Below are 27,511 nucleotides of genomic sequence, written 5' to 3'. Positions count from 1 at the left end.
AGGATAATGGTGAAAGAAGTGATTTGGAGGATGATAGTGATGAAAGAAGTGATGGGTAGGAGGATAGTGATGATAGTGACTTTTGGGTAGATGAGGATAACATAATTTCTGAAGTAGAGGTAGATATGAAGGATTTTTACATGAGTGTTGATCTGGAAGCTGAATTTATGGAAAAGAGAGTAACAAATCCCATGCATAATGATAGTGATGAAGACCCTAAAGACCCTGAAGATTTGGATGTAATTGATAATGACCGATGGGATTCAATGGATGAGGGTTCTGATATGGAAAGGAAAATGAGAGTTTTATTAAAAGAATTAGGGAAGGAGACAAGGTGCTCTCAAGGGGAGATACATAAAGTTACTTTTAGGATAGGACAAAAATATAAAAGTAAAAAGGAGTTAAAGGAAAAAATACAATTGCATGCATTGGAAACCAGGAATATATTCTTCAAGAAAAACGACAAAACAAGGTTAAGAGCTTTATGCAAAGGGACTGTAGCCTTTAATGAGGGTGATGTTGGTGAACCTACCCCTTGTCCTTGGGTGATACAAGGTTCTAGATCAAATAAAGATGGTAGTTGGATGATTAAAACATATAACCACGAACACAGATGCTTGCATACAAGAAAAGTAAGATCTACAACTGCAAAGTTCATTGGGAAGCAAATAATGGATCAGGTTGAATTAAACCCAAAAATCCCTGTGGAAGCTTTAAAAGAGCAACTGCAAAAGGAATATCAAGTGGGTTTCTCTATACATCAGATTTTCAGGGCTAAATCTAATGCAAAAAAAATAAGTGCAAGGGGATTACAGAAAACAATATGAGGTTCTCAGAGATTATATCTTAGAGCTACAGTCTACCAATCCAGATACAACTGTGAAGTTAGAATTTGAGTCTGAACCCAACTCCAATGCCACCTCAAGAAGATTTAAAAGAATTTATGTGTGTCTGGGTGGAATGAAGAAAGGTTTTAGAGCTTGCCTGAGGGATTTTCTTGGTTTTGATGGGGCATTTATGAAGGGCCCTTTCCCAGGACAGATATTGACTGCAGTTAGGGTAGACTCAAACAATGGAATATACCCCCTAGCTTATGCCATTGTTGAGTCTGAGAATACTCAAAGCTGGAAATGGTTTCTTGAGATTTTAGGAGATGACCTAGACCTATACGCAAACTCAAACTTCACACTCATAAGTGATAGACAAAAGGTATGTAATTAGTATCTTAAATGTACTGTATTTGCATGAAATATACTAACTATGTTTTATTTCCTTATAGGGTTTACAGGCAGCCATTGCTCAGTTGTTTCCATGGGCTGAGCACAGATATTGTCTCAGGCATACACATGATAATATGAAGAGAACAGGGAGATCCAATGAACACAAAGAACACTTGTGGAATTGTGCCACAACAACAACAATCCAAGAGTTCAACCACTTAATTAATGAATTCGACTTATTTGACAAGGATGCATATAATTGGTTGAAGCAGATCCCCCCACAACACTGGGCAAGAAGCCACTTCACAGGTAATTTCCAAATTTTCCCCTGAGGTGTATTACTTTGTTAGTACACTGTCTTACTTACTATTTACTTTTTTTTTTGACAACATTTCAGGGAGAGCAATATCAGATATGCTTTTAAATAATCTTTGTGAAGTTTTCAACAGCAAATTGGTTGAAGGAAGGGATAAGCCAATAATAACTTGCTTGGAGTACATCAGGGAATACATGATGAAAAGAATCTGTAATGTCATCAAGGTGCAAAATAAGTGTGTAGGGCCTCTAACTCCTTATGCAACAAAGATTATGGACAAAATGGTCTATTTGGCATCTCAGTACACAACTAGGTGGAATGGTTCAGACAAATACCAAGTGAAAGGGCCATGGCAGGATCAACAAGTTGTTGACATGGCAGAAAGGGTATGCAGCTGCAGGAAGTGGGAATTAACTGGCCTCCCTTGTAAACATGTCATAGCTGTCCTAAATGATAAAGCAGATAATGGTGAAAAGATTGGAGAGTTACACACTTATGTTCACAGGGTGCATTGGCTAGAAACTTGGAAAACAGCTTATGTTCATAAGGTAGAGCCTATTAAAGGGAGAGCAATGTGGCCTATAAGTGATTGCCCAATTAAAATCACCCCTCCTCTGCACCATAATCAGCCTGGGAGACCTAAGAAAAAGAGAAGGCAATCTGCAGGGTGCATTGGCTAGAAACTTGGAAAACAGCTTATGTTCATAAGGTAGAGCCTATTAAAGGGAGAGCAATGTGGCCTATAAGTGATTGCCCAATTAAAATCACCCCTCCTCTGCACCATAATCAGCCTGGGAGACCCAAGAAAAAGAGAAGGCAATCTGCAGGGGAGAGAATCCAGAAGAAGGGAAAGAATGGTAATGGTGCTAGTGGGAGTCAAACTCATGCTGCAAGTGGGAGTGGGAAGTTAACAAGGAAGTTTATTAGTGTGACTTGTAGCAAGTGTAAAAATAAAGGGCACAATGCTAGAACTTGCAAGGGCCAAGTAGGAAATTTAAGGGGTTTGAAGCTAGTTTGATGTCTTTTGGGTTTTACATGTCAACTGCTTATGTTTATTGTATGTTATGTACTTGATGTCTTTTGGTGTGGAAGATACATTGATGTTCTTTTTGGTACTTGATAGTATGTTACTAAAAATTGTATGTCTTTTGATTTATGGGAAAAACATATCAGAAATTTAATGGTATGGTTTATGATATGTTTAACTTGATGTTAATTGCATACTTTACAATGTTTAAATCATACAATTGGATGTTATGGTTTATGGTATGTTTAATTTGTTGTTAATTGCATATTTTACAATGTTTAAATTAGTTGTTAATTGCATACATAAATGGAATGGTCAACATATAGATACCAAATATAATTTCCATTGATATTTTGTTGCAAAACATGTCTTACATGGATTACATTGCTTACATCTTGAACAAAATACTACTTTCATACAACTTACCAAAATATTACACTGCTCACAGCTTACATCTTCAACAAAAAACTACATACCCAAACTATTAAATTCTCAAGCTACTTGTAAAATAGAACACACACAAAGAAAATCCAACTACATAACAGGTAAATTTTGAGTCTTGTGGTCTGAGCCTTCACTTTGTTTATTGTCCTCAGCAATCCAGGTATGATGGCTTTTGAACGTTCACACATTAGACCATCATACCACCCAATAAAGCGACACTTCGATCCCTTAAAAAAAAAGACAACACATGTTCTTAACATGTAATGCGACAACAATGATGCAAATACAAAATCCATTTGCTTACCTCAGTCGGGCATCCCCAGAAACGGCGACCTGGGTTTTTGTCGGTCCACGAAGTGCGAACAATAGCCATTTTACCACAGAAACACAACACCATTGTTAATTTCTTCATAGGGAAATTGTGAATAGTGATGTGTTAGGGCTTGTGAAGAAGACGAGAACGAGGGGATTAAAGCTTGAGAACAGCAGTATCATCGATCGATCTTATAGGAAGAGGAATTTATTAATTAAATATAGAGAGTAAAATAGGGAATGAAATGATGAAAATACCCTCCATTTGACAAGTCAAATGGATGGTAATGGGGAAAAGTGACGACAGTTAAGGTTTTGGACCAAAGTGGCAACAAAATGCAAACCTATGGACCATCAATGCTAACCCAAACCTTTTTGGTCCAAAGTGACAATTTCCACCTAACCACAGGGACCATTCTTGCAATTTTGTCTTTTTGTAACTAGTAAAGTGAAATCCAACTATCCAAATCTAATAAACCGGTTCGAAAAAGTTTCTACTGTTTAACCAGGTTTATGAAGAAGCCATCCGGTTGGATCCAATCTAAAAATTGATATAAAACCGACGTTCCTAATTTCGGTTCAAACCAAATTTTAAAACATTGTATTTAATTTATCTTAAAAAGAAAATGTTGAAATTTGCCAAATATTTAATTACATTGTTCATTATAAAAGGAAATATTATCCGGCAAAATTTCAATAGGTACCCGAAATTAGAAGTCGGATATTCGGATTCGGATATATCGAAAAGCAAAAGAAAAAAAATCAGCCTGTGCACTGGTGCAGTGCATTAATAGGTAGGGTTTATTCGCGCGATAAACCTCCCCAAATTTCATATCAATCTCGCTCTCTGTCATCATCTTTCTGTGCTTGTTCGCTGACTCCGTTTCCCTAGGGTTTCGCCTGAACAAATCAGGTCAAACCTCTAGATCTCAAGAAGTAAGCTCTAATTCCTTCGTTGGATTCATTTGTAACCATCTCTGGTCAATTTCCGTTTCTTACTTCAGCTGTGTATCAAGTTTCTGAATGTCTGATTGAAATCCTATTTTTTTGTTTTCTTTTTCCAATTGGAATAACAGGTACATGGACGAGCAACTTCAGAGTAAGTACTCATTTCTTCATTGTGGTCCTTACTGATTCTTGTTATGGTGCATTGGTTTCTGAACCAATTTATTATTCATGCTCTTTGAGTATAAATTTTGTCCATGAAGCATTAAGTTTTTTATTTTGAATATGTTGTAGCTTAAATATGAAGTTAGTGATGTCGCTCCAAAGTATTTTGAATTTTTATTATCTGTGAAAAACAGTAAGAGATAGAGTATCATGAACATATTAGGGGTCTTGGGGTATTAAGTAGCTGTGGAGACCTGTCATCTACAATCCATTGAACTCTATTAGAATTCTATGGATTTCCACTTCATCCATTAAATTCGTATACAAATTTACTTTTACAGTTTTACCTCCCACAACCCGTTAAACACCTATTCAATCATAATCATCTCTTTATTATATCTATTGAACTTTTGAATGCTCATGCAACTCCTCTTCATGTCATCACCCACATTCCATTAAACACCTATGCAATCCTAGTCACCACCTTATTCAACTCCTATACAACTTGCATTGTGGATGCCCATGGTAGTGGAGCTAGTTGGTGCTTCCATGGTAACAAAAGATTCCCCTTTATGTGGCTTATATTGAATGGACCAACTGAAAATATTCTTTGGCATCTGATTGGCACCTTTTGTTACATATATCCTTTGTATGACAGCCTATCATTCACAATGATATCTTGTTGAGTAAATATTGATTTCTTAAATCATACCTAATAATCTACAAACTGGAAAGAAGGGTTAATTATAATTATATATTAAAGGCAAAGAAGAGGAAAGTGGGAGATATGTATGGTCAGGAAACCAAGAGACACGAGAGAGTAACAACTAACAAGCAACAACATCATTCAAACTAAAAGTCATTGAAAAAAATAGGTGGATTCTTGTAAACTTGGTGATTGTGTATACATTTGTTGGTTGTGCATTGAGTGATAGGCAAACAGTTGTAGATACTTTTTGACCCTTTTCTTTGCTGGTGCATTCATTTGTAATACCCACCCTGTTTTTTTCCTTCTTGTAGCAAGTGCTCTGATGAACATTATTATTTTTCTCTGTCTATCTATCGATATTAACATATAGCATTATACAAGTGTTAAGAGTGGTAAAAATGGAGTTGTTACAGGTGTATCAAATTGCTATGTATTCAAAAGTCGGTTGCAAGAGTATGCTCAAAAAGCAGGACTCACCACACCTATTTATCATACCATTAAAGAAGGCCCTTCACACCAGCCATTATTCAGGTCATCTGTTGTCCTAAATGATGAAAGTTATTATTCTTTGACTGGATTTCTAAACCGAAAAGCTGCTGAACAATCTGCTGCTGAAGTTGCTCTCATTGAAATCGCAAAATCTGGTGCTACAGATAAAAGCGTGTCTCATCCTGTGGTAACTATAATCTTTTTTTTTTATTAAAACTTTCCTAACTCATAATTGATTGATATATAATTCCTCTTTTTTTTTAATAGCATGAAACCGGGTTATGCAAAAATCTACTTCAAGAATATGCACAAAAGATGAACTATGCGATCCCATCATACATATGCACGAAAGATGAAAAAAAGGGGAGGGAATCCCCGTTTTATTGCACTGTTGACATAGGTGGAATCAAATACATTGGTACAGCAGCAAAGACAAAAAAGGAAGCAGAACTTAAAGCTGCAAAAATCGCTTTGTTGGCTATAAAGATGAGTGGGCCAGAATCCAATTGGCAATCCGACCCGGTGGATACGGATACGGATACTACATTATATACGGTGGTCCCCACTAAACGAAAGGAACCTGAGCAGGTGGTTGTGGAGACGGAGGGCAAAGTGAAAATGAAAAAAAGGAAAAAAAGTAAATTTGTTAGGCAGCGACGAAAGAAGAAAGCTAGAACGCCAGGTGGCGATGATGATGATGGGTTGGTGAAAACGGACGGTGATCCTTGTAGTAAGAATGAGGTCAAAGTCAAAGATTTGGATTCGAATGGTGAAAGTGTTTTGGTTGTGAATGAACAAGTCAAAGAGTTGAAAGCAAATGGAGAAAGTGTTTTTGTCGGGAATGAACAAGTCAAAGATCTACAGTCAAATGGGGAAAACGTTTTGGTTGCGTGTGATGACATGAGTTGAGGGAGATTTTGAGTTATTTAGTAGTCATGATGTAATTCATTGGGTGTATGTTCTTTTTGGAGCTTGAAATATATAAAATCTTGTATTTTGGTATTTTGTAATTTCTAACGATTACTTGAATATTGACCCCATTGGCATCACATGCAATCAGATTTTGTTCCTGGATTACTCCCTTCCATTTGTTGTTTTTCTTTGCATTTGTAGTTCATTACATTTAATTTTTGATCATTTTATCTTTACATTATATGGCTATAGTGTTTTTTTTGTTAAATACTCACATGAGTTTTTTTTTTTCTTTATTTTTTTAATAATATTATTTATTAAATGGCCATATTTGCAGCTTATATTATAAAACAATCATTTAGTTCATGAAAATAGCCTTATGATCTGAATTAGTGAACTAACCTTTTTGTTCAAAAGTGATTTTGTGATTTATCGCGCAATTCATAAAGTTCTTGAACTTATTTTATGTCAAATTAGGGATGAGCATTTGGACCGGGAAATCGGTCGGAACCAGAACCGGTATCGAAACCGGAACTGGATAGAACCGATCGGGATGGGACCGTGATGATATTCTTGTGGATTTTGGAACTGAAACCGGTAGAATCGGTAAAAACTGGAACCATATGTTGCTATTTCTCGATGATCGGTTCCAACATTAAAGACACGGCAAGAACCGGTAGGAACCGGAAACCTGAAACGGTGGTCCGGTACGGTTCTTAATTTCGGTCGACTTCGGTTCCCGGGCCGAGTCCGGTTCGGACCGGTTCCAGCCGGGTCGGTTCCTTTGTTGATCCCTATGTCAAATCTTTAGCCCATTTATTATGAGGTTTTGCAAAGTTTTTGTGAACATCATTATTGATTGCATCGTAAATTTGGCCCTTTGTTCAACATAATTTTCACAACATTTCCCTATCTAAGTGCTATTCCAATTTCAACCCCATTTCTAGTATTTTTCGCTCTCAAAACATGCCTCCTAATTCATCCAACAAAATCAAGCTCTTTCAATAACGCCGACAAAGGTGGTTATCATTGTGAATGTTCAATAAAAACCCATTTCTTTTTGGCCTATATATAATATCCCCATGAGCACTTTTACCATGATTGGTGACTTACCGATGTAGATAGCTATGAAAAAGTCAACAAGGGAGTGATACGAAAAATACAAGGAAATTATTGTATGTGGAAAATGGTAACATATAAGAATTAAAAAAAAAAAGAAAGAAAGGAGAAATGGATTATCCAAATTAAAAAAATTAAGTAGCATAAATTAGATATATAATTTCAATATGGATTGCTCCGTACTTCTCCAACCAGTTCCACAACGTCAAAAATATATGTATATATTGAAAGTGGACGGAGGTTTATTGATGGCAAAAAAAAAAAAAAAACTATCTTCACTTTCTAGGATATTAGAAATAACATAACAATCTTGGTTCTTAAAGAACTGTACTATTGTCATTGCTCAGATTGGATAATTATACAATCATTTTTAATGCCTATGAAGAAAATGTGCATATTAATTGTGCAACCATTTATCCTATTAAAACTGAATCATTTCCAATTTTTATCATACATTGTTTTCCTTATGTTGGCGAGCTAAACAATACTTGGTAAGTGGATTACATTTGATTGTTACTCTATAAACTTTAATCTCATAAACATTGAAGATGATTGATGTTAATGTTGATGATTTTAGTATTATTAACATATTTTGGTGTAACTGTTATTAATAATGAGATAGACCGAACTCAATTTACTAATCAAATTAGGAGGTGCGGGGTGCACACTCGGAGTGATAAATATAAACTTGGGAATACGGGAGTCAGGGGGCAACGTCCCTGGGTGCAGGGTTTCAAGGGGCTGCAACCTCTTGACGGGATTTAGGGGCTGCTCCCCGAAACCTAAACGAATTTTTACATCGGGTATGACACCAGCCATGCATTTTCCTGCCAAAACTCAGTTGATGACATATTGATGATGCAAACATTAGTTATGTCTAATAACTCTACCAGTTTTTTGCGGTAAATCTGGAGACAATTACGATAACCACTTTCCCTATGGTATAAGAACATTCTTCATGTTCTAGAAAATAGGTTACAAACCATATACTCTCAAAATCTGATTTTAAGATTTGTTCTATCTCTTAAGAACACACTAACAGAAATTTTGTGTTTCACAATCTGAATTAGACTTGTAATTCAGATTGATTCATTTTTGGATTATCTCACTTCTGAATTCGTGTACCCCAAATAAAAGGGACAAATTATAGATTTCAGAAGGTGTTTGATAAACGCAATCCTTGAATCTATCCAAGTTTGTTTTTATTGTTATTCTGATCCCTTATTTTCTAACGGTTAATTTGCGGCTTTATGATAATATTCATGTGGTTTGTAGGATGTGCTTGGTTAAATTTTGATGGATTAATATTTAACAAAATAACTATATGATTTTGGGTGCTATTAATAATAGTTGGTTGATTGGAGATTATAATTATACTAAATAAAAAAGATTTATTTTTTTAACCAAACAAATCTATTATTATTAAGTTGTGGAGCATGATTTACCTTTTACTTCATAGCATTTTAGAGAGACTAAGAATGTGATGCATTTATCAGATTTGATACTAAACTGAGCATGACCAACTGAGGTAATGGTCAGATTTGTTAGAGTTTTCAAGTTTGATGTTATTGGCAATATTTTTAAGTCAACTAATATATATATATATATATATATATATATATATATATATATATATATATATATATATATATATATATATATATATATATATATATATATATATCTTGAATTCATGTAAACTGTAACATGTAAGCAATTGGATCAATATATAGAATCTTTTTGATGTGTTCATTTGTTGTAATCATTCTAATCGTGTAAACCATATATATAAAATACCGTGCTCTTATTTTGATTTACATTATTACTTTGTGTGTGGAATTAATCATTTTGGTTGAAGCGATTAAACTCTAAATTAAAAACTACTCCCCGCTTTCATTAGCAACTATTTTTCTAGTAAAGACTAAAAAGACAGCCTTCTATATATGTTGTTGATTCAATTTAGAAACAAACATGCAGTTGTTAAAAGTAAATAAGAATTAAATATTGTTGTTTCTCAAATGTATGCATTACTAGGAATCATACCCAAATTGATTTGTTAAGAAGTAATTAAGAAACTTATATGGATTACTTAGCTAGCTAGGTCCATAAACCTGAAGCTAGCCCTTCTAAGTTTTACATATTTTAGTTGATCCCCTTGAGGATGTTTCGATTTATGATAGTTTATCTAGATGTTTATAGAACCATTTGCAGGTTTAGGTAATTTGGTATGAGAATGTTAGGAAAAAAAAAACAAAGAAAGAAAGATGAGAAGAGAAGATAATGTAAATGTAGTGGTGAATTCATGGAGGTCCCATTTGTGCTGGAGACTTGAGCAACTTCTTTAAAGAGTTAACAATGCTCTTAAAAGTTGGGCGTTGAGCAGGATCACTGTGAAAGACATAGAAAATTAATTAAGCAGTTTAGAAAACAAGTGGTGCATGAGATTGATGATGGCATGGCATGCAAGGGTTGTTAAATCTTACTCAGCCCAGCATGATTCCATGAGTGAAGTTAATGCCGGAGGGGTGTTGATGGGTATCGTTAGTTTCCTGTTCTGGAAAGCCACTGCTCCCACAACCTGAATATAATATAATTTAATTTAAAAAAGATTTTTCCCTTATATAATAAATAAAAGGATGATTTATGATATCACTAAGCTGACCTGAGCAGGGCTGAGTCCGTTCCATGGCTGCTGCATGGTGACGAGCTCCCATAAGATGACACCGAAACTGTAAACATCAGATTTTTCATTCGAGGGTTCACCACGCAGGAATTCAGGGGCCATCCATTCAGGCTGTCATCATTGCATATATAGATATAGATATAAATAAAAAAAAAAAAAAAACAAACAGTTAATTATATATATGCGGTTTGTTTCAGACAGGACAAGAAACCACTAACAAACTGTAATTACAGAAGCTTACTGTTCCAGCAACAGATTTTGATGATATGAAAGTATTTGCTTTAAATCTGGATAACCCAAAATCACAAACCTACAAATACGTACATTTATATACATATAATATGGGTCAAATACAGTCACAGAAAACGTACGGTTAGTTACAAATTAATTAAGTGTTGGATTAATGTAAGTACCTTGACAGTCCAGTTTTTATCGACCAATAAGTTTGGAGATTTGAGATCCCAGTGAACGATGGGAGGATTGAGACAATGAAGATAATTGATGCCCTTTGCCTGCAACAACAAATACCCGATCGAGATAGAGATAATTATTTTAATTATTGTTGAAATTCAAGATTCATGCATAATAATAAAAATTAAGTAACCAACCACATCCAAAGCCATGCGTATACGTCGCCTTTGATCCATAATTTCACCAGCTGTTGGCCGATGTATAAGACGAAATAGACTACCCCTGTAATTAATATGTTTCATCATCAATTATCAATTATATATATATATATATATATATATATATATATATATATATATATATATATATATATATAATATATTGGTAACAAAAAGCACCTTTCCATGCATATATGATTTTGAGTTATATATATATATATATATATATATATATATATATATATATATATATATATATATATATATATATATATATATATATATATATATATATATATATATATATATAAAATGAAAAGGGAGTTAGGCTACCTAGGCAAGTACTCTGTCACAATTGAAAAATGTGGGCGAACAGTCACCGCACCCATGAACAGAACCACGTTCGGATGCCGCACTCGTTTCATAATTGAAACCTTACAACAAACCAATATTCAACACCAAATTTAGAATATAGTTTTTTTTATATAAAAACATTTAAAATATACAAATAATGCTTGTTATAGTTATACTATATATACCTCCCTCAGAAACTCTTTCAACTGATCATCCTGGAAGTCCTGGACAGTTAATACCTTAACTGCCACATCCTACATACATACAATAAAAAAAAAGAGTTTGATTAATTAGGTTCAGAAAAACAATTAATAATCAATCATGCATTGTGTTGTGGTTATAGAAAAAGACCAACCGATCCATGCCACTCTGCGCGATGCACTGTCCCAAAAGAGCCTGAAACAACCAACATTACCCATGTCTGTCAATGTTATATTATTAATTAAAAGTAGTTATATATATATATATATATATATATATATATATATATATATATATATATATATATAATTGAATTGAATTGAATTGAATTGAATTGGAGTTTGGAGTAGTAATTAAGTAATGGTGAATGGTTACCAGCACCAATACGTTCCTTGATATGCAAGTCATCCCAAGCTATCTCCAGCCAGTCCATTGCAAGAGATGGCTCAAGGGTCAAGTACCTTGGAGCAGTCACAGGAAAACTGTTGCTTCTAACTGTACTCTTGCCTTGATCAATTTCTGATAATTGCTCACTACTACTGTATTTCACTGCTTTTGGCGTTTCAATCATCTCACAAACTCTATAGTTTCTATCAACTCTCATTTCCTTTGATTCTACTACGCTTTCTTCCTCACACACTCCACCTCCTCCTTCAATGCCTGCATGCATTAATTAATTACCACATGGATTCATCATATAATATTACAATATATTTAGGGGGACACTTTTATGTTAATATTAATTAACAATAACAATAATTATCCTACTCTTGACTTGACAAATGGATGCTCGGTCCACATAAACTTGTTCAACTTCTTTCAAATGAGAGCTTTGAAATGGTGAAGGCACCGAAGAAAGTATATCTCCATTTATTGATGAATCCGGATTATACATGTTTCCTGGTTGCCCAATTAGATCCATTACATACTCCCTATATAATAATTAAACAAAATTAACATACATTAACAAAAAAAAACAAACAATGAAATTAGATATTAGACCTTGTGGATTTATCGTCTTGAATTTTGACAAGGCATGAGGATCTATGATCTTCAACACAATACTTGCAGCCTCGAGCTATACGACAAGGTAGTCCCACATAGTCTGCCAGTTTCTGCATATGCATCCATATTAATTTCAATCAATATATATATATATATATATATATATATATATATATATATATATATATATATATATATATATATATATATAGGTATATATAGGTAGATCCATCATATGATACATACTGAATTTAAAACATATATAATTAACCTTGAAAAGAATAGCTCTGTGTCTACACAGTCCTATGGACAAGCTTCCAATCGGGACCAAAATGCCATTCTGAAGATCCCTCAGCCTCATGCTAGCCGATTCCCATCGTGCATGGAGATCATCTTGCTCAATAGGAAACGATCCCCTTAATTACAATATTAATACATAAAAATTAAGGTTTTAGTTGATGCAGAATTATAATTAAGCTAAAATAATTGAGTACATACCCCATTGTAGAAGCAACAAGTTTTCCAAGCTTTTCAGCCAACATGAGATTGTTTTCAGCAGAAAAATAGAGCTCTTGTGCTCTATCTTCCAAGTCTCTGAGGCGTGAATCCCCATATCTATCGACAAGAAGCACCTCCATTGATGTAGTGCCTGGGTTCACAGCTTTGAGTGAGAGTAAAGATGGCAAGCGTTTGCCTTCTTCAGAGTTGCTGCACATCATCCACATATACGGATCCATTCCCAGGATGTTATAGAACCCGTCTGATATCTTATCATTGTAAGATAAAGTACCATTCACCTGCAGATCCATTTTTCACAAAATTATTTAATTATCAAAACACAATAAAAGTTAAATGAAATTTTTATTCAAACAAATTAATGGAGCAATATATTAACATCAACAAATTAAGACTGGACATGGATATATATATATATATATATATATATTTCTTCTTTCGAGACAAGATCGATAACCAATTCACTTGAGAAGGGAATATTTGTACGTTATACTTTTTGAAAAGAGTGGTTATCAATTATTCATATATCTTTATATACCAAGTACCAACCCAATATTTCATACATATAAAAAATAACAGGAAAGATGGATTTAAGAACACATTTTTGTTCTTTATCATCCATCATTATATTGAGAGTAATTGATCTCTAATTATATAAATATCCTAATTCTATGGAATATTGACATGAAAATGATTATGTTTTCATAGAGATAGCTACAATATTATAATCAAGTTTATGTTGTTTTAATCAACATATCATACTATTGATATTTTTGTCCACAACTACCTACAGAAAGATCAAATATCGGTTTGACATTAGACTAAAAGTTTTTAAAATATGTTCAAACTACAAACCAAGGTCACTCAACTTGGAGCCTGTCGAATATATTACTCCAACCGTAGTAACTTTATATATAAAATTTTACAAAAGTATTTAATTGATTGCAAATAAATTTATAAAATAATCTTTAATAATGAAACTTGAACTAACTAATGTGGTCCATATCTTATAATAATTCAGAAGAAAACAAATAATTGCAAATTGAATATTTGTTTAAAACTAAAGATCGATGACGTTCATTATAGGACTAGAAAAGAGTAATACATGGAAAAGTTGTTAGTTGTGGATGCGTAGCATATACTCAAGATATATACTAAGAATAGTCATGTCAATCACGTCCATTCTAATACTAGAAAATTGGCCTAACTATTGTCCGATTTAACCTCTCATTAGCTTCGAAGCAACTTTAATTTGCTTTTTAATCAATGATCGAAGCAACTTTGTATTTTGTACATGAAGAATACTTTGCTAGGTAGGTTTCCTCATGCCAATTTCCAAATAACCACAAAAAGTAGAATTTAGTAACAATAATAATCATAAAAAGGTGTTTAAAAATAATATGTAGCGTTTAATTTCCTACAGAAACTAGGATCAATAAGTTATCGTTTAAACTACATACGTTTATTTTTAGGGAAAATGACTTAAAAGCCCAAGGAAGTTTCCAAACTATTCAAAAAACCCCAATCATATTTTGTCTGTTCAAAAAAACCCAACGCACTTAACCTTTTGTCTAAAAAGTCCAACAAAGTTCCAAACCGTTTAGAAAATCCCAATCTTGTTTTGTTTAAGTTCGTTGGCTTTTTTTTTTAACAGTCAAAACATGATTGGAGTTTTTTAAACATTTTTGGAAACTTCGTTGGTTTAACAAGTCAGTTTTCCGATACGGTAATAAGCCACGTCATTCGTTTCTCTTATCTAAGTTTTCAGGAAAGTGTAACTTAGTTGGACTTTTTAGATAAAATGTTAAGTTTGTTGGGATTTTTTGAACAGACAAAACATGATTGAGATTTTTTGAACGGTTTGAAAACTTCGTTAGGCTTTTAAGTCATTTTCCCTTATTTTTATGGTTTCTATGTCTGTATTGCATCTCTATATAATAGAAGAATAAGTTTGACTACTTAATTACAACCCAAGATGATTACAACCAAATTATCTACTTAATTATTAATTAATATGCTCTATATTCTTATCCAAATAAATAAAGATTAATTTTTTTGAACCCCGGCCACAGCTAATCCTAAATGACTAGATAAAGATCAATTAACTTTTTGAATTAGCATCTTTTTGCAGAAATACAAAAACACACACACATTATAACAAGTTGTTTATTCTTACAACATTTAGTGTTTCCTTTGTATTCTGATAATGATGATATATTGTTTATTCTTACAACATGTGTGTAAATTATACATGAAATGGAAATAAAAGCACATGAAGTAATCAAAATCATCGGATATATAATGGGAAGAAAAGAAGGATGGATGATGATTGATAGACAATCTAGAAAGATGTCTATAGAAAAAAAAACCCCACAATGATATTAAGATACTTGATTTGATATATAATCAAGAAAATTGTTTGAGCTAGTTGTACGCATCTTCTACTATAATAAATGAAGATTTTTTTGTCACATGTCCTCTTCTCATTCATTTGGACACTTGACATTTTTTAGATTTTTTAAATTTTCTATTTTCCACTTGTCATTTTATTGTATTTTTCATTTTATTAAATTAAAATTCCATATTTAATGTGTAAGGTAATATATATGTAAAATATTTATTAGAAAGAGTTTATATATGTAATGTATTCAATACATTAAAGTCTTATTAATTTTAATAATTCAAATTTTTCTTATAAATTCAAACTTTTTAAATTATTAATTTGTTTTTTTAATTAAACCCATGTAATACATGGGTCTCACACCTAGTGTAAAATAATTTACAAAAGAATATATAGGTGTAAATGTATATCATTAAGTTATATGTAATTGTAGTGATCAAATTGGTAGTTTTTTCTTGAAACTTTTCAAAAAAGGACTGCAACCATTATGGAAGACACTTTAGAAAAAAAAAAAAAAAAGTTGTTGCAAATTGCATGAATATATAGCTTAAATTATGTATTTAGGGCGTCACCCAAGGCTGTTGTTTTCTGCAATTTCTATATTTTTTTTATAGGTCCATACAAAATGGTCCAATTCATACGTAATGAGAAGAATAAAGGATACACGATTGTGTTATCTAAAGACATAAAAATATGGACACGAAATGAATTACTTCTATTTTTAACATGATCTCAAGGTCTGTATTTAATTAACGTAATTTCTCACATTTAAAAACTAAGAATCAAACGTTAATGCTTAAACAATGCGTCTAATAATTGAATTTTGGCTATATATGATTACCCATCAACCACCACCCCGCTACGTACTTTGATTTCAAAAACCAAACCAAATGCGTAGAGTACTTCTATTTAAATTCATCATCTAAATAATTTTTTTTAAACAAAACATTGATTACTTTTGCAAATAAAAATTTCAATGAAAATATAGTTAAGGGTATCAAAACTTTAGAACATAACTAAAAGAACAAAAGAAGTAGGCAATTTTTTTTGCCAACAATTATCATTTTTAATGATTGAAAACTATAGAATTGATCGTTCCCGATATAAGCTCACTAATTATACAGGCCCCTCAAATCTGTTAGCAAGATAAATGAATATTTAGGATAAGAACTATATATAAATCTAATTAATTAATACAAGATTTGGTTTGGTATCAACAACCAAACTAACCCAATTTGTTTTGATTTTTTATATGAGAAATTAAATTGATTCCTACTTTTTATGCCTACAAATGTTCCTACCCAATAAAATTATGACAAGTATCATCTTTCCATATTTTTTAAACTAAATCATTAAGATTATATTAGGAATATATCAAATACAATTAAATTGAATGGTGATTTGTTATAATTTTAGTGGGTAGGAATAATTGTAAGAATAAAAGGTAGGACGCAATTTAATTTCTCTTTTTTTATATTATTTTTCCCAATAGAAAACTCTTTATTTTAGAAAGCAATCATATCATCTTGATATTAAATTAAAAGTTGTAATTATTTTAGGATGAAAATAGGACAAATTAATTTCAAGTGGTGGCTGATGATGCCGGACTGCCGTCAACTTAACGATCGCCGGCCGGCGTACTTTTTTTTTTTTTAAAACTAAAATGCAAAGATCATCGGTAAATCAATGAAGTCCGGAAGTAAAGAAGGAGAAAAATCATACCCAGAGACGATACGAAACAGACTCTGCATCATAACACGTCACGGCAGGACCGCCACCACCACCACGTCCTTGTATAAGTGTAGGCTCGTCACCGATGGTTGCTTGATGGGTTAACCGTTTAGCTAGCGTAAGTTGCAAGTAATAACTCTCACGCCACCTTTGGACAAGATTCCGACGACCATCATCTCCACCACCACCATCACCGTTCCCCACCATCACATCCTCCTCTCTCATCCCTATCGTCTCCTCCGTTACCGGATCCTTATAAAAAGCAGCAGAACTCGACGTAGCGATCGTGCCGGAGAACAAACTCGCCGCGTAACTACTTGCGGCATCACTGGATAACCTCCGCAGAGAAACCTGCCGATCACCAATACTTTTCTGTGTGGTTGGATGATTAAAATCGGCGTCGGAGACGTGACTACGCCAGTCGTCGTCGACAACATCCTTCACCGGCACCGGCGAGAAATGTTTCAAGTCGTTGTTGTTCAGCCTCACGTGCCCAGAGCCGGAAACTGAACCACCTCCGGAAGTTTTTTTCTCCACCAACCAATTTACGAAAGCAGCAAGTTGCTGTTTGGTCTTCTTCCCGTGGCTCCGATCGCTTTTACAGCTATTAAAATGGTGCCGTCCGGATAGCAAAGCTGTATGTCCATACACATGATCTGTATTCGTTACCCTATCGCTATCGCCTTCGATCATGAAACTTGAAGTTTCTTTCGAGATCTTCTTCTTCTCGTGATCTTCAGCTATTGATAACGAATTCGTGATCCCACCGCTTTCGGGAAATTGCCTCGGGAAAATGTAAGTTGTTCTATGCGGCATTTTCACAAACACCTATAGGTTGTTTTATGTAAATAGATCGAAAAGGGCCAAAAAAAAAAAAAAAAAAAAAGTCGAACTCTCTTTTTTCTCTCTCTCTCTCTCTCTCTCTCTAAATCTAGCACAGATCCTATTCTCTTGGTCGGAAGTTAACAGCACCGGTGAAAGAAAACTGATCGTATTTCTGCAGCAATTTTTTACGTGTTGTCGACTTGATGAACCGCAGCAAGGAACGCATTTTCCCACTTGAAATAACCAAAACAGAAGTACACAAAATTCGTGATGAAACTGCTTCTGATCTTAATCCAAATCACGAATCTTCATCGTAAAACCTGATATTATATATTTATGCTTTGCCAACAAAATCTAGCAACGCTTAATAATCGTGAAGCAAGAATACGTACGTACGTAGGATCTAGTTCATCAACAAATTAAAACTGACCCCAGCTATAATCATGAAAACAAACCACTATGTATGACAAATTTATGAGAACTGAAGCTTGAAGGATGAAAAGATAAGTTGATTGGTGGATTCGCAGAGGACTCGCTTCAAGAACGGAACAGCAGAGACTGTCTGGGTCACTATAAATAATAAACAAAATAAGGCGCAGGTGATAAGGAAGACAGATTGGTATGCACAACCGGCGTAGGTTAGACGGGGTTTCTAATTGGAGGAAAGGGCGGCTGCATCGTTATTTGGAAAAAGAAAAAATGTATTTTATCTAAGTCTTGAAACCGCCGATTCATTTGTTTAAATTAACTGCCATGCAAATGAAGCCTCGGGTCGGTTTAGATCGGGTCGAGTCTGGTCCGATAGTGTTTAAAATGAGTTTTTTTTTTTTTTTTTTTTTTTGGGGGTATTTACTAAAAGCCATTTGATCTTAGCGGTAGCAAGAGTGTTCGAAAGGTGAAGAGGTCGAGGGTTCGTTTTTTGGGTGGACAAAATGTATAAATTACAAATAGGGTTAGATAGGTGTATGAATAGCCATTCTAAAAAAATATACAAAGCATAAATTTTCTCCAAAAGGTTCAATTATGAATATGAAATTGACTAGATGAACCTTTGTTATGGTTTCACATATCACGCCACTTTGTAGTTTAATATGGATAGGTCGGAGGAAGTCTACATGTTCGGAAATTTAGGATTTGTGGTGGAGATTAAGATATCAACTTAGATCGTGATATTATTTTCCGAATTGATATTTCTACCCTATGCCTGGGGTTACAAGAAATTCAACTTAGGATAATCTAAGCGAACACTTACGTTTCTAGACACTGAAGACGTGAGCCAATATGCTGGAGGATTCTGTGAAAGTCTAATGAAAACGAGAGCTTAAGATCGTAACTCTCTTCTGTAGAGGAAGAGTTGTTTATATTAACACGATTTGGGTTTCATTAGGGTTGGATCGTCATTAGTTGCTTTGGAAGCAAGTAGTGTTAATCCGGATTAATAAATTGGGAGGTTTTACCTCAATAGTATAATTAACATTCATTTTCTTTTTGAAAATCCATTTGCAACTAAGAGGTTTAGAATCCAGAGGCAAATCGGACAACACCCATGTGTTGTTCTTAAGAATTGATGACATTTCATCATCAATTGCTTCCTTCCAAAAGGCATTATCACGAGACTCCATGGCCTTTTGATAAGTCTTAGGATCATCTTCAATACTATAGCAATGAAAATATTCAAGACTAATTTCATCCCTCGAACCTTCCACCAAGTATACTTGAAATTCGGATCCAAAATTTTTCGCAATTTGGCCTCTTTTGCTTTTACGAATATCTTGTGGTTCTTGCACGATACCACCATCTTGACTTTCAGAATTTTGCCCTTTATTAGCACCAAAGTCAGATTCTTAGGCCTTTGAATCGATGAAAACCTCATCTCATTAAAAATTGCATCCCGCGACTCGATAACAATGTTAATTGAAACCGAATCATTAGGTTCTATTACATAAAACCTATATGCCTTTGAATGTTCAGCATATCCAATGAATATGCAATCAATTCCACGTTCTTCCAAAAATTTCTTTTTGGGCTCGGTAAGTTTTACAACTGCCCGACATCCCCAAACCCGAAAATAACTCAAATTCGGCTTTTTCTTGAATCAAAGTTCATATGAGACTGTTTTGTTCCTTTTATTTGGAACCTTATTCAATAGATAGCAGGCTGTTAACATGGCCTCTCCCCAGAATCCTTCACTCAATCCCGAGTAAGACAACATCGAGTTTACCATTTCCTTTAAAACTCGATTTTTGCGTTCAGCAATACCATTCTGTTGGGGCGTGTAAGGTGTCGTGGTCTCATGAATGATACCCACTGATTGAAAGTATATGGGATCCATATATTCACCTCCACTATCAGTCCTGAGACATTTAACCGGAATGCCCACTTGTAATTTCACCTCGGTTTTGTATATTTTGAATTTATCTAAGGCTTTATCCTTAGAATGCAACAAATACACATAGAAAAACCGAGTGTAGTCATCAATAAAAGTGACCACATACTTTTTATTTCCTAAAGAAGGAGTGGAGTGAAAATCACACAGGTCACTGTGCACAAGTTCCAAAACAGCTGAATTTCTAGTAACACTAGGAAATGGTTGTTATGTCACTTTTGTAAGCATGCATGTTTTACATTTATTAGATGTCATATCAAAGGCTGGAATTAATCCATCTTTTGACATCTCATGCATCCTTCTAAATTTGACATTACCTAATCTTACATGCCAAAACATAGATTTATGAACATTAGAAGCAGAAGATACAAATGCAGAATTTTGAATATGTAATTATTTGTCAACAATATTTAAACGAAACATTCTATTATTTAAATATCTAATGCCAACAAACATTCCACCCTTAGATAAAGCAAACTTATCCGACTCAATAACTTGTTTAAAACCATCAGAATTTAAACAACTAGAGCTAACAAGATTCTTGCGAATCTTGGGAACAAACAAAACATCAAATAACCTAATTGTCTTTCCAGAAGTAAATTCAAGACACATGACACCTAAACCACAAATAGGAATAAAAGAATCATCTCCCATTTTCAGCACCGACCCATTTTCAAGTGGAGTTAATGTTTCAAACATTCGTTTATCCTTGCATACATGGTTCGTTGCTCTGGAGTCGATCCACCAAGCAACATCATCATCTTGCACATAGAATGATTCAGGGATAAATGAAACATAATAAACATAATTCTGATTAGAATTATCAAAGTTAGTCAAAACTGACCTCCTTTAGCTTGGGCCGAAGACCCGTTCACTTTCCCATTGGCACCACTGTTTCCAGCACAATTGTTGCCCAAATTCACATGACAATCACGTTTGCAATGCCCAACTTGATTGCACCTCCAACAAACCAGATCCTTTCTCTTTTTGTTGGAGTTTCTTTGGACATGTTCCTGCTTACGTTTGTCATGTCCTTTGTGATTTTGGTTCCTTGGTTTGTTTTCAACCATATGAACCGAGGGTTGTCCAGGTTCAACTTTTCCTTTGGGTTTTTCAGATTTGTCACTTTCCTTCGCACGAAGAGATTCTTCAATACGAATGTCACTAGCAAGTTGAACCAATGACAGTTCCTCATTTTGATGTTTCAAGTTATGTTTGAAGTCTTTCCAGGATGGATGCAGTTTGTCAATGATAGTGGACACAATAATGGATTCATCCATATTCATACGGTGTAGTTTAAACTGACCGTATATGCTAAGGAGTTCATTGTACTGTTCAGTGATAGATCTTGAATCATCCATCTTATAATTATTAAAGTCACAGACCAGAAACTTCTTGCTAGAAGCATCCTCAGTAATGTATTTCAGTTCAAGAGTGTCCCACAACTCTTTGGCACACAAGGCTTCACTATGGATATCAAATAAAGCATCAGCCATACCGTTCAGAATGTGAACTTTGCAGATGTAGTCATCATTGTCCCAATTCTGTCTCTTTCTTGTCTCTTCGGCCGTCTCAACAACACCTTCCGCAGGCTCTGCTGGTCTTGGAGTAGTCAGCACGTATGCTACTTTCAGAGTGGTCAACATGAAGTGCATATTTTTCTTCAAACGCTTGAAATCGATGCCTTCAAACGTGTCCGACTTGGCAAACTTAGTGGTCATCTCGTGGATTGAGTCACCCATCTCCAAAAACAGGAAATATCAGTTCGCATGTTGGGAAATTTAAGGTTTGTGGTGGAGATCTGGATACCAACTTGGATCGTGATATCACTTTCCGAACTGATATTTCTACCCTATGTCTGTGTTACAAGAAATTCAGCCTAGGATAATCCAAGTGGACACTTACGTTTCTAGGCACAGAAGATGTAGGCCAATATGCTAGAGGATTCTGTGAAAGTCTGATGAAACAAGAGCTTAAGATCGTAACCCTCTTGTGTAGAGGAAGAGCTATTTATATATTAAACACAATTAGGGTTTCATTAGGAAGTGTTGTAGAGGAAGAGTTGTTTATATATTAAACACGTTTCTAGGCGCTGCCCCTAGACGCCGCCAAAGGGGCGCTGCCCCTTTGTAAACCCTGGATCCGGGGGCGCTGCCCCCGGACCCCTGACTAGTCGTCGAATTGGCTTCTGATTCGATCTTATACATGCATGCACTCCGCACAACCCCATACATATATTAGAGTACAAATCATGAAGCCCTTTAGCTCACATGTTGGTTCCAATTACTTAAAATGACATGGTGACACTAAAATCACCAATACCACATACATCATCCAAGTATATTTAACCATCACTCAGGTCATGTTTATCGTCTTCAAAAAGCTATGTATGGTTTCAAACAAAATTCTTATGTCTAGCTCAAAAGATCAAGAACCACTATTATTTATATATGTTTTTTCGTTTAGTCGGGACTTTTTACTCCAACTATGGATATCAATACCATTCTTCTTATACTAAATGTTGTATCATTACTGGAAATGAAAATGCATGTAATACAAGTCTCAAATAGTGACTTAACTCCGAGATAAAATAAAGACTTTAGAAATTTACATTTATTTGTTCGCTTTGAAATTTATCTGATACACCTCGAGTTTATTTTGATGGATCGGTGTGTGAGGAACAAAGAATTAACTATGTTGATGTTTGTATGTGAATCTACGAGTCACACACTAAAAAACATAAATGAACACTTATAAAAAATAAAATTTATAGAGTATAAATTTTATTATTTATCAACTTAAACAAAAATAAGCAAACTTTATCCGTTATTTATTTGTCAATTGTGAGATAAATAAATAAATGGTTTATTTGTTAATTAACTGTGTAAACAGTTTCTTAATTAGTTCAAGACTTTATTAATTTGAAACTAGTGAATAATCCCGCATTGCAGGGGTTGGAGAAGGGTATTTCATGGCATTTGTCTGCGGACATTGAGTACTCCAGCAATTTTACAGGTGGCTGTAAAAAAAATCATAATTTTAAAATTAAATGATCATTTCACCATTATCAATGTAATTTGCTTTCATTCAATTTTAAAGGTTTATGATTGAACCATGACAATGAGATCAACCGCCTTATATGTTACACCAACGATTTATGTTCCTTAGAAACACCTTCACTGTGACCATGAATCCCTGGAATGAAATCCATCCTAGATCCAATCCAGTTGAGAGGTCTAACAATGATGAAATCAAGACCATTTTTAGCACCCTCAGTTGTAATTGAAAAATCAAAGTGATGAGTATTACATAGTGAATTTAATCACAAAATGAGAGATAACAAAAGAGTGTTTTTATACCATAGATCAGCTCTTAATCAATTGTTTAAAATAAGTTGTTTGGCTTTGAAAAGCAAAAATTCATGTGTATAAATGGACGGAGGAAGCATAATTTTAATCCACAATATATAAAATATATATTAATCTTAATGGGATTTTAGAATTGTCTTCAACAGTACAAACAAATTGTTGACATCCATACATGTACCATATTCTGCAAAGCTTCGAATAGAAACTATGAAGGAAACAATCACATTATTCACTAAAAAGTCATTCACTTATAAAGTGGAATTGAAATGGGTAAAAGTAACATTGTATGCAGATCATGGATGTTCTTTTATTTGCATAAATACTTCATGGATATAGATTAAGAAACCTATAATACAAAAGGCCAAAGAATAAGCATTTGTGAATTTGTTGGTATAGACATTTAAACAATATGTGATACCATTCAACATTCTGCAAATCACAAACAATAAAAAAACTGAAGGCGACAAATCATCGTGACATCCTCCTTTCATCTTATATCTCAAATTCATAGGACATAAATATTACATGTTTTAACCTTAATTTTCAATTTGTATAACCTCAATTTTCAATTTGTAACTTCTAAATTTTCATAGTTTTATTATAAAAATCACCTTGAAATGATTGAAAATTTGGGAAAACTTGGTTTATATTATTACCTGTACTTCCATTCAGACCATGCTTCCCTAAAAGATGCTCGAAATACGTAAACAACACCTCCAAAATCTTGAAAAATACTGACACCTGAGAGCGAAAAAGTTAAGTTTGATGCCCAAAATCCATGCTAAAAACACCCACAAAGGTTTTCCATGTTCAAACTTAATCGATCAGAAGCAGATAGAAGCAATTTTGCTTCAATTTCTTTATTAAGAGGCGAAATTGAACTTCAAAATGTAGAAAACATATAAATAAAGAGAAACAGAAGACCCATCATGATGTTAATTTTGGAACTGATCATGTTGTACTTACCTAACCTTCACCTTCAGCCACATGTACCTACTTCTTTCAATCATTATTTTGGATAGGAAATTGGGAGTGAAATAAATCGGTGGTAGGAGTGAAAACAGAATTCAGCTTTAGATGAAACCCTTAAAAACGCAACCAATAAAGCTTTGTAATGTAATTAAAGGTTGTGTTGAGTTCTCTTTGAAGGTCCATCATGGTAGGGGGCTCGATAGACCTAATAACATAAGTCAAAGCCCTAATAGCCGCCTCCGCTTCCGCCAAACCAGACTGTTTCCTCTTTCGCCAACTCAGCTTCCTATTCTGAGCAGGAACAGGAGAGGTCCAAAGCGAGGGAGAAGCAGAGAAGGATGGTGGTGGAAAAAGGGTACTTCAAAAGCAACTGCCTTTGCAGGAACAACAAAGGTGGTGGAAGGAAAACTGGTGAATCAAATCAACAGAAATCAAAATGGTAAAGACCTGGAGAAGAAGCAGCCATGGTCGAATTTCAATCGGAGGTGCAGCCGTATAGAACCCGGGACGGTTCCAGAAAATGTATGCGACCGAAGATGGTGCCAAACGCAAAGAAGAAGTAGTGAAGCTTCATAAAGTACATACCAGAGATCGAGATGTAGTCGGTGCGAAATATGTGCAAACATTTTATTAGACCAAAGATGGGTACAATCACAGAGACAAAACACGTAAAAGGAGAAGAAAGAATAAAAGTCAAATGTATTGAGAATGAAAAGTAACGGCACCGACCCATTGTCAAAAACACAGATTTAAAAAAAATCCAGTCAATCATAAAAAGATACCGTTCCCTAAGGGGCTTCTAAATTATATATATATATATATATATATATATATATATATATATATATATATATATGTATGTATGTATAATATTTTTTTTGGGTTTTAGGCTTTTATTGTGTTGATAAGGTTTTAAGAAAACCCAAGTTATCATAAAGATAAACTCATTTTTCATGGTATACTCTAAGATAACTGTTATTACACTATCCAAACCGTAAGAGTTCCTCAAAACTTGCATATTTTTCCCTCCCCGTCATCATTGTCTTTGAGGGAAAGCAAATAATTTGGTATTGGTTAGTTAGTTGGAAATGTAGCGAGCCCCTACTATTCCTATTGTGGATGGATCAAAAATAAAGATTGTGTCTATTGATAAGTCTACAACTTCGAGGTAGCACTATGGAGTATAAATTTTATTATTTACCATTTTAAATAAATAAGCGAAAAGTTATCTGTTATTTATTTGTCGAGATAAATAAATAAATGGTTTATTTGTTATTTATTTATTTATTATTTTTTTTCCAACTAAAAATCATAATCATTTACAAAACGTTGTTCCCAAAATCATAGTTGTAAATAACGCAATGTGTGAATTGGCAACATAGCCAAACCTCCAACTTTAGAGACATGACAAGGCCTTGGCGTTTTTCAAGGCGTGACAAGGCGGCAATATACATACATACATACATATATATATATATATATATATATATATATATATATATATATATATATATATATATGTCTATGTATTTTTACTATCATCCAATTATATAAACAAGCCATATATTAACGAAAACCTAATGTTTTTACATGCCAATATACATTTAATCTTACATATAGTCATTGATTTACAATCATACGGAAAACTTACAAAAATGTCATCTTTTAAAAAAGTCGGTGAACATTACAAAAGCATGAAATATCCTTAGATCAAATTCAAGGAGGAAGAAAACCCACCTTTGTGGCCACAGAGGTTCACCCGAGATAACTCTGGCCTACTTGCAAAGCATTTTGAAACCTCGGATCCATATGAGGCATTAAAAAAACTTTATGGAAAAGAATGAGCCTTTTCACGTCTTACCACATTATTTGGCCGCCAAGCTTTACATAGCCACCTAGGTCGTTTTCGGGATGGCTACACCTTGCCTCGACGCCTTGGCACCGCCATGGCGTGTTATTTAGAACCTTGCCCAAAAGTAATAATCACATATCAGAGTGTCACAAAATCAAATATTATGCAATCAGAAGGATGTGCACGATTACGCCTTTGCTTTTTCCCGATCATCTGAAGTACCTGAAACATGTAACTAAAACTGTAAGCCAAAGCTTAGCGAGTTCCCTCAAAGTACCACATGTAATTAAACAAATGTACAATTATGTGTGCTAGGTCTAGTAAGTCATCAGACTGGAATACCCTCGGGCTCATAGTCATCAGACTGGATTACCCCCGACTCACTGAGTCACCGAACTGGAATTCCAATATGCAACGGGTCCAATTAGTTATCGGACTGGTATACCCTCGGGTCTACAACATCGGGTTGGATTATCCCCCATCTGTTAGCTCACGCACATAGCAGTAAAGCCTCAACCCGAAACCGTACTATGTTGATATATGCAACAGATAAACATATAACCAATCAACAGGAAAACAGACAGATCTACAGATCACTACCGCACAGTAACATCCTATAAACCAGGATACATATCTAACAAATCATTACAGCATAACAACATCCTATATACCTGGATACATACCCTAGTGGGCCGACATTGGTGCCTTCGACCCACACGTGTATTGAGGAAGACTCACCTCACTATCTGACGAAATAGCTGAACAACACTCTACTCTGAATATGAACTCTTCCGATTACCTTTACAACAAAAAGTGATCAAATATCAATCTACAACTCAAAATACGCAAAATACCCCTAGGTCAAACTTGGTCAAAATGCTGGTCAAGGAAGGTTAAAAGTCAACTGAGTTGACACAGGTTCACTCGGCC

The 27,511-nt window shown here is 34.3% G+C and overlaps 3 protein-coding genes across 4 annotated transcripts; 2 read left to right on the top strand and 1 right to left on the bottom strand.

Annotated features, from left to right (window-relative positions):
* The first annotated feature begins 960 nt into the window (after positions 1–960).
* LOC145047446 (protein FAR1-RELATED SEQUENCE 12-like) lies at positions 961–2,216 on the top strand. Its single transcript, XM_078995720.1, has 3 exons — positions 961–1,209; positions 1,280–1,529; positions 1,618–2,216. The coding sequence occupies exons 1-3, from the start codon at positions 961–963 to the stop codon at positions 2,214–2,216; spliced, it is 1,098 nt and encodes a 365-aa protein (XP_078851846.1).
* A 1,846-nt stretch (positions 2,217–4,062) lies between these two features.
* Positions 4,063–6,629, top strand: HYL1 (dsRNA-binding domain-like superfamily protein). Of its 2 annotated transcripts, none has more exons than XM_078966078.1 (4): positions 4,063–4,255; positions 4,396–4,418; positions 5,543–5,814; positions 5,895–6,629. In XM_078966078.1, exons 2-4 carry the CDS (start codon positions 4,400–4,402, stop codon positions 6,534–6,536), a joined length of 933 nt encoding a protein of 310 aa, XP_078822204.1. In that variant the 5' UTR covers positions 4,063–4,255; positions 4,396–4,399; the 3' UTR covers positions 6,537–6,629. The 2 variants fall into 2 exon arrangements, with proteins under 2 accessions (XP_078822204.1, XP_078822555.1); XM_078966429.1 differs by having other exon boundaries at positions 4,066–4,255; positions 5,552–5,814.
* Positions 6,630–9,725: 3,096 nt separating this feature from the next.
* Positions 9,726–18,705, bottom strand: LOC145006050 (Protein kinase superfamily protein). Its single transcript, XM_078965441.1, has 15 exons — positions 17,170–18,705; positions 13,029–13,327; positions 12,802–12,946; positions 12,528–12,640; positions 12,294–12,457; positions 11,901–12,185; positions 11,680–11,720; positions 11,510–11,578; positions 11,304–11,404; positions 10,950–11,034; positions 10,755–10,853; positions 10,583–10,651; positions 10,321–10,452; positions 10,142–10,236; positions 9,726–10,046 (listed from the first exon to the last, which is right to left on the bottom strand). The coding sequence occupies exons 1-15, from the start codon at positions 17,992–17,994 to the stop codon at positions 9,959–9,961; spliced, it is 2,610 nt and encodes an 869-aa protein (XP_078821567.1). The 5' UTR covers positions 17,995–18,705; the 3' UTR covers positions 9,726–9,958.
* Positions 18,706–27,511: the final 8,806 nt, after the last annotated feature.

The sequence above is a fragment of the Lactuca saligna genome, chromosome 1 (assembly GCF_052625555.1).
Source record: "Lactuca saligna cultivar CGN05327 chromosome 1, ASM5262555v1, whole genome shotgun sequence".
In the NCBI taxonomy this organism is placed as follows: domain Eukaryota; kingdom Viridiplantae; phylum Streptophyta; class Magnoliopsida; order Asterales; family Asteraceae; genus Lactuca; species Lactuca saligna.
Note: the sequence above shows the minus strand (reverse complement) of the source record. Positions and strands in the feature narration are given on the sequence as shown.

Excerpts from the sequence above, each read along its gene's own strand:
- HYL1 (XM_078966078.1), top strand. Across the intron at positions 5,815-5,894 it reads AAAGCGTGTCTCATCCTGTG|CATGAAACCGGGTTATGCAA; the intron begins GTAACTATAATC and ends TTTTTTTAATAG.
- LOC145006050 (XM_078965441.1), bottom strand. The coding sequence starts at position 17,994 with ATGCCGCATAGAACAACTTACATTTTCCCGAGGCAATTTCCCGAAAGC. Across the intron at positions 10,652-10,754 it reads ATAAAAACTGGACTGTCAAG|GTTTGTGATTTTGGGTTATC; the intron begins GTACTTACATTA and ends ACGTATTTGTAG. Across the intron at positions 10,453-10,582 it reads CAAAATCTGTTGCTGGAACA|CCTGAATGGATGGCCCCTGA; the intron begins GTAAGCTTCTGT and ends CAATGATGACAG.
- LOC145047446 (XM_078995720.1), top strand. The coding sequence starts at position 961 with ATGAAGAAAGGTTTTAGAGCTTGCCTGAGGGATTTTCTTGGTTTTGAT. Across the intron at positions 1,210-1,279 it reads TCATAAGTGATAGACAAAAG|GGTTTACAGGCAGCCATTGC; the intron begins GTATGTAATTAG and ends ATTTCCTTATAG. Across the intron at positions 1,530-1,617 it reads GGCAAGAAGCCACTTCACAG|GGAGAGCAATATCAGATATG; the intron begins GTAATTTCCAAA and ends ACAACATTTCAG.